Source organism: Prionailurus bengalensis, chromosome C1 (genome assembly GCF_016509475.1).
Source record: "Prionailurus bengalensis isolate Pbe53 chromosome C1, Fcat_Pben_1.1_paternal_pri, whole genome shotgun sequence".
In the NCBI taxonomy this organism is placed as follows: domain Eukaryota; kingdom Metazoa; phylum Chordata; class Mammalia; order Carnivora; family Felidae; genus Prionailurus; species Prionailurus bengalensis.
This window is the reverse complement of record NC_057345.1, coordinates 161919839-161932144: the sequence shown is the minus strand read 5'-3', so window position 1 is coordinate 161932144 and position 12306 is coordinate 161919839. Positions and strand designations below refer to the sequence as shown.

The 12306-nt window shown below is 43.5% G+C and overlaps 1 protein-coding gene across 2 annotated transcripts in view; it reads right to left on the bottom strand.

The window, feature by feature from the left end:
* The window catches only part of PDK1 (pyruvate dehydrogenase kinase 1), a 33900-nt gene extending 28149 nt beyond the window's left edge, over positions 1-5751 (bottom strand). Inside the window, exons 1-3 of one of the 2 annotated variants that reach the window (XM_043577054.1) lie at positions 5491-5751; positions 3501-3642; positions 342-413 (exon numbers count right to left, since the gene is read on the bottom strand). In XM_043577054.1, the coding sequence (XP_043432989.1) occupies positions 342-413; positions 3501-3642; positions 5491-5692 (416 nt within the window). In that variant the 5' untranslated portion in view covers positions 5693-5751. The remainder of the gene's footprint in view (positions 1-341; positions 414-3500; positions 3643-5490) is intronic. The other variant, XM_043577055.1, reaches the window with a different exon arrangement.
* Between the last annotated feature and the right edge of the window lie 6555 nt (positions 5752-12306).

Sequence of the window (12306 nt, the reverse complement as noted above, 5' to 3'; positions counted from 1 at the left end):
CTCTGTCCCAAAAATAAATAAACGTTGAAAAAAAAAATTTTTAAAAAAAAAAATTTTTTTTTTAAAAATTGTGTTCTGGGGGCGCCTGGGTGGCACAGTCGGTTAAGCGTCCGACTTCAGCCAGGTCACGATCTCGCGGTCCGTGAGTTCGAGCCCCGCGTCGGGCTCTGGGCTGATGGCTCAGAGCCTGGAGCCTGTTTCCGTTTCTGTGTCTCCCTCTCTCTCTGCCCCTCCCCCGTTCGTGCTCTGTCTCTCTCTGTCCCAAAAATAAATAAACGTTGAAAAAAAAAATTAAAAAAAAAAAAATTGTGTTCCGAATAGGGTCAAAATCATGTACTTACTCATAAATAGTTTTAGCATCTTCAGCACTTTTGTCTTTAAATTCAAGAAGCTCCTGAAGACTCTGAATATACCTAAAATGCAAATCAGTAGGGTAAATTTGTTTTTTCACAATTTGAAATTTCCATATTATGAAAATACTCAAAAGGTATTTTTACCCATCTCCTAATTTTTAATTTAGGATAGTGCTATCAATTATGGTTGAAGTAGGATTTTTATACCCATCCACCTTTGAGCAAAGTGCCTGGCATAAAGTAATAGAAGGTGCACATTTTCTCCTAAGAACATAGGTTACATTTTAGAGTTTTAAGATTTCCTACTTCTTCTATTCTTAAGTTCTATACTCTAAAATAGCTTTTCAATTTCTTAAATTTACCACTATACAGTAGAAATGCTGATTGTCATGAGAATCGCGTCTGTTACCAGTAACTATGTGATCTGAGGGAAATGACTTAATTTGTCTTAGTCTCAGCGAAATGTGGAGGAACACCTACCTCAGTCTATGAGTCTAGCTTAAAACCTGTGTTTTAAAACCCTACAGACCTTCTAGGGCTTTGGTGCTTTACAAAATTTTTAATTAGTTGCAATCTTTCAAAATTGGGAGATTCTACATTAAAAATCTAGACTTGGGGCGCCTGGGTGGCGCAGTCGGTTAAGCGTCCGACTTCAGCCAGGTCACGATCTCGCGGTCCATGAGTTCGAGCCCCGCGTCAGGCTCTGGGCTGATGGCTCAGAGCCTGGAGCCTGTTTCCGATTCTGTGTCTCCCTCTCTCTCTGTGCCTCCCCCGTTCATGCTCTGTCTCTCTCTGTCCCAAAAATAAAATAAAACGTTGAAGGAAGAAAAAAAAAAATTAAAAAAAAAAATCTAGACTTGTGGCTTTTCTTTAAACAAACAAAAACCAGATGATGTGGATGGTACTTCCGCAGTGGCAATGACCAGCTGGAGCTGAAGGTGGCTGTCTGTCCTTCAGAAGCATGCATTCTCCAGGTTAATAGTTTGTGTACCATCAACAAGTATTTGTTAAAAGCCTATAACTTACCACATGGTTCTTTTAAACAGAGCTGAACAAAAACAAAAGTCATACAAATGTAGGTTTTTAATTTATCTAACAATTCAAGGTAGCAAATCACCCGTTAAGGAAGGAACAAAATGAGGAAAGCCAAATGACTTTGTCAAGGTCATGCGGCCAAGCATAATGGCAGTACAGGGCCGGAGCTGAAAACACCTCACTACTATTCAATGACTTTCAATTATATAGGCTCTACTTTGGCTGGTCTGTGGGCACTGTTATCTACAACTGTCTTTAGTAGGCATCCAGGGGCAATGAAAGTGTTTGAAAAATCTGTAAATCCGTATGTTGATTTGGAAAGCTGTTCTTGACAAGCAGCGTGTGCCTCTCTTCAGTCCAAAGCATTCCAAAGTCAAGTGATTCTGACGTTTGCTTTACCCCTTACTTTTCTCTTCCCTGGCAAGAAAAACTACACTCTTAATTCAAGAGACGGTTGAGCACTGACAACATGTTAGGCACAGAACAGATTTCAAGATGCAGCATATTCTATTTTCAGTGAAGAATTTTAAAAAACAAAATAAGCTTCCGTAGAAAATTATATGTTCTCCTTTAGATTCCATCAGGGTTCCTAAACAAATGCCTCTTCTTTAAACCACACTCATAATTGTTCCATACTTGAACCAGATAGCATCTCATTATCACATATTATAGCAGTCATACTTCTTTTGCTTGTTTTGTAAAGTTGAAGTTAGATCAGCTTCTCCTACAAACTACAATGGCTACAAAAAAGTGCTAAGATCTCCATGAATCAGGACTGGGAAAAATCTTGCAGCTAATTTTTATTTTCCATTTAAGACTGAACTCTGGGGCGCCTGGGTGGCGCAGTTGGTTAAGCGTCCGACTTCAGCCAGGTCACGATCTCACGGTCCGTGAGTTCAAGCCCCGCGTCAGGCTCTGGGCTGATGGCTCAGAGCCTGGAGCCTGTTTCCGATTCTGTGTCTCCCTCTCTCTCTGACCCACCCCCGTTCATGCTCTGTCTCTCTCTGTCCCAAAAATAAATAAACGTTGAAAAAAAAAATTAAAAAAAAAAAAAGACTGAACTCTGGCAAACTCTTTTGTTTGAAATGTATAGTGCTTAAAAGAATTACACTTTTAAAATTAATAACATTAACAAGAAAGGCCGTATTTATTTATTTTTTAATTTAAATCCAAGTTAGTTAACATTAAGCGTAATAATGGTGTCAGGAGTAGAATTCAGTGATTCATCACTTACATATAACACCCAGTGCTCATCCCAACAAGTGCCCTCCTTAATGTCCCTCATCCATTTAGCCCACCCCCCCCCACCCAGCAGCAACCCCCAGTTTGTTCCCCATATTTAAGACTCTCTTATGGTTTGCCTCCCTGTTTTTATCTTATTTTTCAAGAAAGGCTGTATTTAAATGGCCACGTATATGTTCATACCCTTAATACCTCTACTGTCATATTTTGGAAGACAGCATAGTTTCTTATATGATTCCACTAATTTGTAATTACTTTAAAATGGGAGAATAAAGATTTTAACTTTTGTGTTTGACAAAGATATACTGCAGTAAAATAAATTCAGTTTATTCAAAAATATATACACACTTTAATACATTTTATCATTCTGACTAGAGCATGGTATAGTAGAAAGAAACAAATCTGGGCTTGAATCCTACCTCCACTATGAATGGTACTACCTTTGACAAAAGGCCAGTAGGTTCTTCAATTTCCTCATCTGTAAATGATGATAATAATGCCTAATGGGCAGAGTTGTCAAAGGGATTAAAGGTAATGCCTATAAATCCCTAGCCATCAACAAATGGTAGACATATATTTTTTGTAGATATTTTTTATTATAACATAACATCCCTACAGATTTAATATCAGAAATCTTAAATTTAGTGTGTGTATTTCTGTGCAGTTCTGATTGGTTGTTTGTTTGTTTTCTCAAAGTCAAGGAGTGGTAGAGTCCAGGATTCAGGGGACAAGCCCAGACACACCCAAAAAGAGGTGGAGGAATGCTCTTACTACCGTAAGAATCCACTGAAGAGTAAAAGAGTATTTGCTTTCACCTTGAGTAAAGTCCGTAAGTCCATTGAAATTGCAAACACAAGATGGGAATCTTACCAGCTTTGTACTAACTGAACTGATGGAGTCCTGAGAAGATTATCTGGAAGTAGACTTATTTCCTTCATTATATTTGCCAATCTAACAGGCAGCTCTTGCCGCAGAAACATAAATGAGGTCTTTTCACAAGCATTCATAGATCCTAAAACGAAACAAGGTGGGAACAGCAGTAAGTAGAGCCCATAAGGCAGTAGAAGCCAAGAGGCAGGGAGAAACACAGAGGGAGTTACTTGGCAACGTCAGAGTGGTAGTAGCATCCCCTTCATGACAGGGAATGAGGACGAAAGGGATGAGATAACCCAGTCAGCAGGGTTGTGAGGCATCCTAAATGACCTAAGTCATGACATTCCAATTGCTTTGTAGAGCAGTGAAGATACTCTTCCCTCTCCATCACTTGCATCCTTCCTGTGATTATCTTAGCACCAAGGTAACCCGAGCAAGTCTGAACAAGGTGCAGAGTCTAATTAACAGCAGGACCTGCCAAAGTCTATTAACTGGATGCTATTATTTAGAAAATCTGTTTCCTAACTCCAGGTTTGTAAGAAATGAATACCTGTCCAATATAAACAGAGAAATTTGGTCAATGTGCGTGGGAACCACGATAAGCAAAGAGCTGATGTACAGGAGGGATTTCAGGCAACAGAAAGCAAAAAATACCAATACCTGTTCAGCAACCATCTTCAAGCTCCCCCTCCCCTCACCCCCACCACCAGGTCTTATTCAATAGTCTGATTCCTGGTAAGCATCCTGCTCTTCCTCCATTCCTGTACCAAGCTACTAAGCAGAACAGTTGTAGAATGTCCTTTGACAAGCAGTTCTATTGAAAGTTAAACTAAAAAATCATGTTATGCATTCTGAACTCACGAATGTCATCTTGCTGTTTTAGAAAGGCAGCCTTAGCCAAAACTAGATTGTTCCTAGCAGTAATTGCTGAATTAAAGGAAAACACTTTCTTGTGAAAGTTTAATGGCATACTGTGAACAAGGCCAAATTCACCCCTTAATCACACTACGGTCATTTTAAAGTAACAACAAAGAAAACCGAGGGCTTTGCGCCAAAAAGAGTTCGCCTCTGTACACCACAATTTTAAGATAAAGCTGCCAGCTAAGCTGATATCTTTTGAGCCCACCAGAGATCCATTACTGACTTAACAGTACTCACAATGCAGAAGATAACTTTTTCTACTGAAATGTTATGACTTTATTCGAGTTTATTAGTTTTCCCTTTCCCCTCCACGCCTCCGTATGAGAAGTCAAAGTTATAAGTCTAACTTTGCAATTTCTCTGCAATCTGTTGCATCCTTTCTAGAGAAAACCAGGAAGGGCCCACCGGAAGACGAGGAAAGTGGCCAGTCGCCTCTACAGGGTGGAATGTGGCAATCCCCACGTCTAGTGCTCACGCACTTTACGTGTGCTGAACACTTACTTGCTGATGATGAAATGAATGTGCTGTTGGTGGAAACACTATTAAGCAAGTGGCAAGGAAAACATTCTATGAAACAATTGGGCCAGTTATAACCTGCTTCCCTTATCATCGCGCCAATTTTATGCAATCATCGTCTACAAAACTGAGCATTTATCATCACTGTGCAGAATCCGAACACGACTCCCGGGAGTGTGCAGCACACTTGCCTCCAGCCGGAGCTCTACTCTTCGGAAGGCGCCTGGCAGAGAGCGCGGCTCTGCACGTGCGCTGAAAGGCGGGAGGTCATTCCGCCCGCGGCCCTCCAGGTTTGTTTTTCAACAATACACAATAAAAAGGCACACGCCTCCGGTTATTTATCCCGCCCGCCAGCGCGTGCACCTGAGCTTGGGGATCTGTCCGCAAGGGAGGAAGGAAACACCTACAGCGTTGGGGGAGGAGACGTTAAGAAGGAGGGGTGCGCCAGAGGTGAGAGGGGGCCAGCGAGGGCCGGGCCCGTCCGGGGTCAGGGGCCGCATTTCCCCGAGCAGGGCCGCGCACAAAGGCCCTAGGCCCGGGCCGCACTCACCGAAGTCCAGGAACTGCTTCATAGAGAGCGGGGACGGCGAGAAGCGCGCGTAGAAGTCCACCTGGCCCGGAACGCCGCTTTCGGGCGCCGGCCCGGAGGCCGAGTCCGAGGTGAAGCTGCGGCTGGCGCCGGGGCTGGCCGCGCGCAGCCCGGAGCCCGGGCCGGCCGCGGCGGCTCCGCGAAGCAGCCGCGCCAGCCTCATGCCGAGCCCCGCCGGAGGAGCCGGAGCTGGGGTGGCCAGGTCGCCGCTCAGCGCCTCGGCCGGGCGGTACGTGAGGGACGTGGCGACCCTCGGGGGCGGGGAGCGGCTGTCACCGCCGCGGCCACCGCCCCCCTCGCCGGAGCCCGGCCCCCTGCGCCGCGGGGCGGGACCCAGAGAGGGAGGCGGGGAGAGAGGCGGGAGCGGGAGTGGGGTCCGCCCCCGTGCTAAAGTCCAGCCTCCGTGCGCCGGGGCGGTGCCGGCGAGCGGTGGGGCGGGGAGGGCGTGCGCAGGTCTGCCGGCGGGAAGCCGTGGGTGCGGGAGGAGCCTAGGCTTCTTCAGTTCCCGGCCCGCCCTGCAGCGAGGAAGCCCGTAGGTGGCCGTGGCGCCCGGGCCCCTAAGGTGCCCTCGCTTACTGGTGCGCCCCCTTCCCACGTTCTCTCGGAGCACACCCCACCTTCCTGCTATCTGTGCCTCCCCAGCCTCAGCCAAAAGGCTGAAGGACTGGGCCGCGCTTCGCTTCCCACACCTGGGTGCTGGCTGTCCGAGCGCTTTCCAGAAACTCTCCTCTGTGATGCAAACCCCACATTTTACAGGTGAAGGAGCCAAGACCCAGAGAGCTTCAGGATCTGACCCTTGCCAAGCAGTGGTACAAAAATACGAATGAACAAGGGGGAATGTGGCCCTAAATGTTGTCAGCGACTGCAGACCCAGAAGATGATTGGCAACCCAACTTCCAGTCTTAGGTGACAAGTCTTCGGGCATGGTCAGCAAAGTACTTAAAGGGTCCCTCTCCTTGACTGACTGACTTTAACTGTCTTCTCAGCCTCACAGTTTGGCTGCTCCATCCTTTCCTCTTCTGCTCCGTCTTCCTCGACTTAGACGATGGGGCACCTCTGGATATGGTAAGTTCAAAACTCATTTAATACGGTTAACTTATTCAGCGTCGTAACCTAGCCTAGTGGACCTTGAATGTGCTCAGAACACTTCCATTAGTCTGCAGTTGGGCAAAATCCTCTAACACAAAGCCAATTTTATAAGAACATGCACTTTATTGAATACTGTACTGAAAGTGAAAAACAGGATGGTTGTAAGTACATCGGTTGTTTACCCTGGTGATTATGTGGCAGACTTGGATTTGGAGCTGCTGATACACAGCATCACGAAAGAATATTGTACCACGTTGCATCTTGCTTGGGAAAACATCAACATCCAAGGTATAATTTCCACTGAATGGATATCGCTTTTGCTGCATTGTAAAGTAGAAAAATCATAAGTTGAACTGTTGAAAGTCAGGAACTGCCTATAGTGAATATAAGACTAGACAATTTCTTATATTGGTTAATGCCGTAGAGCTACAAAAGTTGCAATCTACTGAAAATCACCACTGCTGTCCCTCCTCTCCACTGCTACTTCCCCCCTATATCCATCCCCAGTACTTTGGTATGTCTTAGATGAAACAAAATTACTTTTTCCTGGGTAGTTTATCAATAAAATATGTATGCATGTATAGCTCCAGCAATCACTGGGGTAGAAACTCCAAAATCTTAAAGGTTATGCATAGTAGTATTCAGCTCCTTCAACCACTGTTGGCAACTCTGCTGCTTTCCACCTGAGCACGTGGAGGTATTCAGCTGAACATTGACTTGTGTGGAAGTACAAAGGCCCAGCAAGAATCTTGAGATTTATTTTAGCAACTTTGTTCTCCCAGAAACTAACTCAGCTGTTTATTAAAATATTTTTTTTTCTGCAAAGTATCTTCACCACCAAACTTCCACTCAATATCCAGAGAGTGATTCTATGAAAACACATTAAAAATGGTATCAACATTTTACTTTTTGGTCAAAGGCTTACTGTCCAGAAGCTGGAGAGAACATTAGAGTTTTTCAGGGATCTATTAACCCGACGATTGGTAAAAATATCTTAGGGGAAGCAGTTTTAGGGAAGGAAAAAAAATGTCCTTCCCTGCCAGGTTTTTCCAGCTGGTTTAGGAATTAAACTGACATGAGACAGATTAACAGGAGAAAAACCCAATTCATTAGGCGCATATGGAGACCCAATAATGAAATCAAGATCCAAAGAAATGACCAAGACTCACAGTTTTTATACATTTTAGACAAAAAGACAATAAATTTGTGAGGAATTAACAGGATCAAGAAAATAGATGTTTGAGAGTTTTAATTAGGAATTCTAAGAATTTGGGCTGAGGTTGTAGGTTAGTAAAAAGTAACAAGGTTTGCCTGGGTGGCTCAGTTGGTTAAACTTCTGATTCTTGATATTGGCTCAGGTCATAATTTCACAGTTGGTGAGTTTGAGCCCCACATTAGGCTCTGCCCTGGCACTGGGGAACCTGCTTGGGATTTTCTCTCTCCCTCTCTATCTGCCCCTCCACCCTGTCTAAATAAACTTAAAATAGAAGTGACAAGATTTGTTTCTACAACTTTCTCAGCTTTAAAATCTCTATCTCTGGTTGTCTTTTTACTTCTTAGTACAGGGAAGGTAACTTTTTACTTCTTAGTAAAAGGGAAGGTTGTCTTTTTACTTCTTAGTACAGGGAAGGTAACTTTCATAAGGAAGGTTTATTTCCTGCCTAGGGGGTGGTGGGGGTGGGGAACAGAGGAAGGTCTGTGTCCTTACACTGGCTATTTCCCAAGTAGCCTCATGTAACCATTGGTTACTTAGTAACATGTTGTGCTTAGTAACATGTTGTTTAGCCTCCATGTGTTTGCGCTTTTTCCAAGTAGCTTCAATTCAAAATAACCAATATGCCATGTGGCACATTTTGAGGGCAGCCTGCCCTGGGCCTCTCCAGTTCCCTCTGAAACTTCCCTGGGAGTTTCAATATGAAAAGCTGAGCTGGTGACTGTAGAGAGAGAAACTGAGCTAGTGAGCGGTAGGAGATCTGCAAAGAGAAAAAAGCACGTAGATTAGAATGAGGAAAAAAACAGAAGAACAAATCAGAGCGCATTTCCCCACACCCCATTAAGCCAGCCTCCCAACTCCAGAAATAGATCCGTCCAGTAAATATTACTGTTTCATTTATCTGATGACAAATGTTAATCCTTTATTATGACAGATTTAAGTTAGGTATTATTTGTCCCCTTTGGCTTACACGGAAGCAACATTTTTCACCAGGGAGTTCCTCCTTGCTGAGCTGCCAGTGTATGTAGGGCATGACGATTTTGCAGTACCAAAGAGGCTAAGCTGTTAACTCCTGACGGGAGTGTTTTCAAAGTTTGCATAGTGGTATTGAACCATTCCACTACAGAGAGAGATTTAGGATTGCCTTTTCTAATTCATAATCTCCAAGATTTGGGAATAAAAACCCTTAAAGCTGAAAAGAAGGTGGACTTGAGATATGCAAGCAGAATTTCTATGATTTTTTTGAGAGGCGTGTTTGTGTGACATGATTTTATGAACAAAGGAACCCAAGTTTATAATTTGGCATGTAAGGTGGAGTATTTAGTGACAGAAGGAGGCAGGTCTGAACCCACATTGTCCTGAAAACTTAGGTGGGAACCCTTTATGTACTTTGTTGCTACATAAGATAAAAAGGGGTTATGATTGGGGCACCTGGATGGCTCCGTCAGTTCAGCATCAGACTCTTGATTTCCACTCAGGTCAACACTCAGGGTTTATAGGATTAAGTCCCGCTTCTGGCTCCATGGTGACAGTTTGGGTGGGGCCTGCTTGGGATTCTCTCCCTCTCTCTCTGCCCCTTCCCTGCTTGTGTTCTTTCTCTCTCTCAAAATAAATAAATAAACTTAAAAATAAAAAAGAGGGGTATGATTTACAGACAAGGTTAGGTTGGAACCTGTAATTTTTTTTTTTTTTTTTTTTTAGAAATAGAAAGCTAACGAGTGCAAGCAGGGGAGAGGGGCCGGAGGAGAAGAAGAGAGAATTTTAAGCAGGCTCCACACTCAGTGCAGAGCCTGACCCGGGACTTGATCCCATGACCCTGGGATCATGACCTAAGCCCAAATCAAGAGTGGGACACTCAACCCACCCAGGCACCCTTGAAACCTGTAGTTTCTTTTTTTAATGTTTATTTATTTTTGAGAGGGGGAGGGGCAGAGAGAGAGGGAGACACAGAATCTGAAGCAGGCTCCAGGTTCTAAGCTGTCAGAGCAGAGCCTGATGCGAGGCTTGAACCCATGAACCATGAGATCATGACCTGAGCTGAAGTCGGATGCACAACCCACTGAGCCACCCAGGCACCCTGAAACCTGTAATTTTTAAAGTCTGGAGTATTCCATGACCTTTGCCATTGATAATGTTAATATCCATACATCTCTATTTTTCCTGTCAGTCTATGAGAGCAGAACAGGTTGTGAAATAGTGATGTAGGAGGTCTATAGTTTGGTTCTGGCAGCTATAAAGCTTACTGCTGTCATCCAGCCAAAGAAATCTGCAATTCTGATCCACCCAAATATAGTGTGTGGTATTGGGCAATCTAACAAGAGGGGCAGCTGGTATGTAAACCCGTTTGGTGATTTGGCAAACTTTTATGCTAGAGTTATTTTTAATCTCCTTGCCAAGTTTAAAAATGCCATTTTCAAAAAAAAAAAAAAAAAAGAAAAAGAAAAAGAAAATGCCATTTTCAGCATCAAACACAGAGTTTGGTTGTAATACTAGCTTGGTATGTCATCCAGGAGAAGTCCAGTGGCAGGTCTGTTTTCAATGTAACAGGAAAAATCTTCAGCTATTGTTTTCACCCTGACAAGGGATAGTCTTTGAGCTTCTGTAACTCACCAGGGAAAAAGGCAGAGTAACTTTCTTCTGATCATGGATATCACACCTTATTATTTACCTGTCTCCCTTGCTCAGTCCATCAGATGTTTACATTAGCAGGAACAAAGACGAGTTTGGGCTTTTTTTTTTTTTTTTAATGTTTTATTTTGAGAGAGACAGAGTATGTGAGCAGGGGAGGGGCAGAGAGAGAGGGAGAGAGAGAGAATTCCAAGCAGGCTCTGCACTGGCAGTGCAGAGCCCTATGCAGGGCTCCATCTCATGAACCCTGAGATCATGACCTGAGCCAAGATCAGGAGTCCGAAGCTTAACCAACTGAGCCACTCAGGCGCCCCGACCAAACACTGTTTTAAAAGAGATCAATCCATGTCTCCTACATGGAGTATTCTGGATTTTAATAAAGACCAAGTTTGGTTCTTCTGGCCATTGAAGTCAGTTTCTTGACACATCTTTTCTAAGGTTCTTTTTAAATCTAGATTTTTATGTTCCATTTGCTCTGATGATTGAGGTTGATAGGGGATGTGAAATTTTAATGAGTGTCCCAGAGTTTTTGCAAGCAGGCGGTTTATCTCTGCTGTAAAATGAGTTCCTTCATCTAACTCAGTCCATAAAGGAATGTCAAATGAGGAATAATCTCAGTTACTAATTTCTTTACCACTGTTGTGGCATGAGCACCTCAGTGTAGCACACGGTCTACACAGTCAGGTAGCATTCAGACCCTTCACTAAATAGGCAGATAATAGCCAAATAGGGAGAATAGCTCAAGGCAGGGGGTGAGTCTATAAAAACCATTTAAAATGCCATAAAGGGCATTGTGGGCCTAAGAGGACTTCTTAGGGGCATGCTGATTTGGTAAGATGTAGGAGTAGTACTCTGGGAGATAATTTGGTCAGAAATTTTACGGATGCCACGGCAGAACCAATTGTTTTTTTTAGTTCCTTAATTAATCTGTTTGCACAGGTTAACTTTAAAAATAAGCTGCCAGTTGTTTTATCAGCGCAAATGGGTTTATGTGGGAATAGCAGGGAATTGCAATTTGGGACAAGCAGTTTGTGGCAAAACCATAGGCAAGTCTGCAGAACAAGAGGAGGGGTGCTCTTTTATAAAGGGAAGGGGGGAAGTTGGGAAGGCTGTTATAAACGAAAAGCCCGTTAGAGTACACTGGGAGTTTGAAGTATATAGTGGCTTTTCATTGGCTGATTTGTGACGGTCTCTTGGTAGCTGAGCTGCTACCAAGGAAAGTGGCTTTGAGTTGCAGACTTCCTGTTGGTTCTGTAATTGAAAATGAGTGGTAGAGTGTGAGAGCTCCCCCAGCCAAACCTCCCAGCTTCCTTTTAGTGAGGTTTCCCTTCATTGACTTTCACACACTTGTGTCCCATTTGGTGGGAGGTAAGTGCTAGCCAAAAGGTTATAAGAAAAGGGGCTACAAGGAGTCCATTTGACCCAATATATATAATCCATCTGATAATTATTTCCACCCTTTTGTATGTAATTGTCTTTTAAAATTGGAGGGCATTTGTATGATAATTAATAATACGAGTCAGGGATAAAGGTAGGGTTAAAAACTGGGTGGATTGAGGATGGGGGAGTGGTATGTTTTGGGCTGCATATTTAGCAGCTCTGTTAGCCCTATGGTTTCCTAAGGAAACACTATCAGTTTCCTTAGTATGAACTCAGTAGTGAATAATCGTAATTTTAGAAGGGAGGTGAATAGCTCATAATAGGTCAGCAGTTATGAGCCCATTAGCAATGGGAGTATCCACCAAAGTTAAGAATCCATGAAATTTCCAGATTATGCCAACAGCATGGCAGATTCCAGAATCCGTGTAAATAGTAGCAGTTTTCCCCTTCCACCAGTATATAAGCTC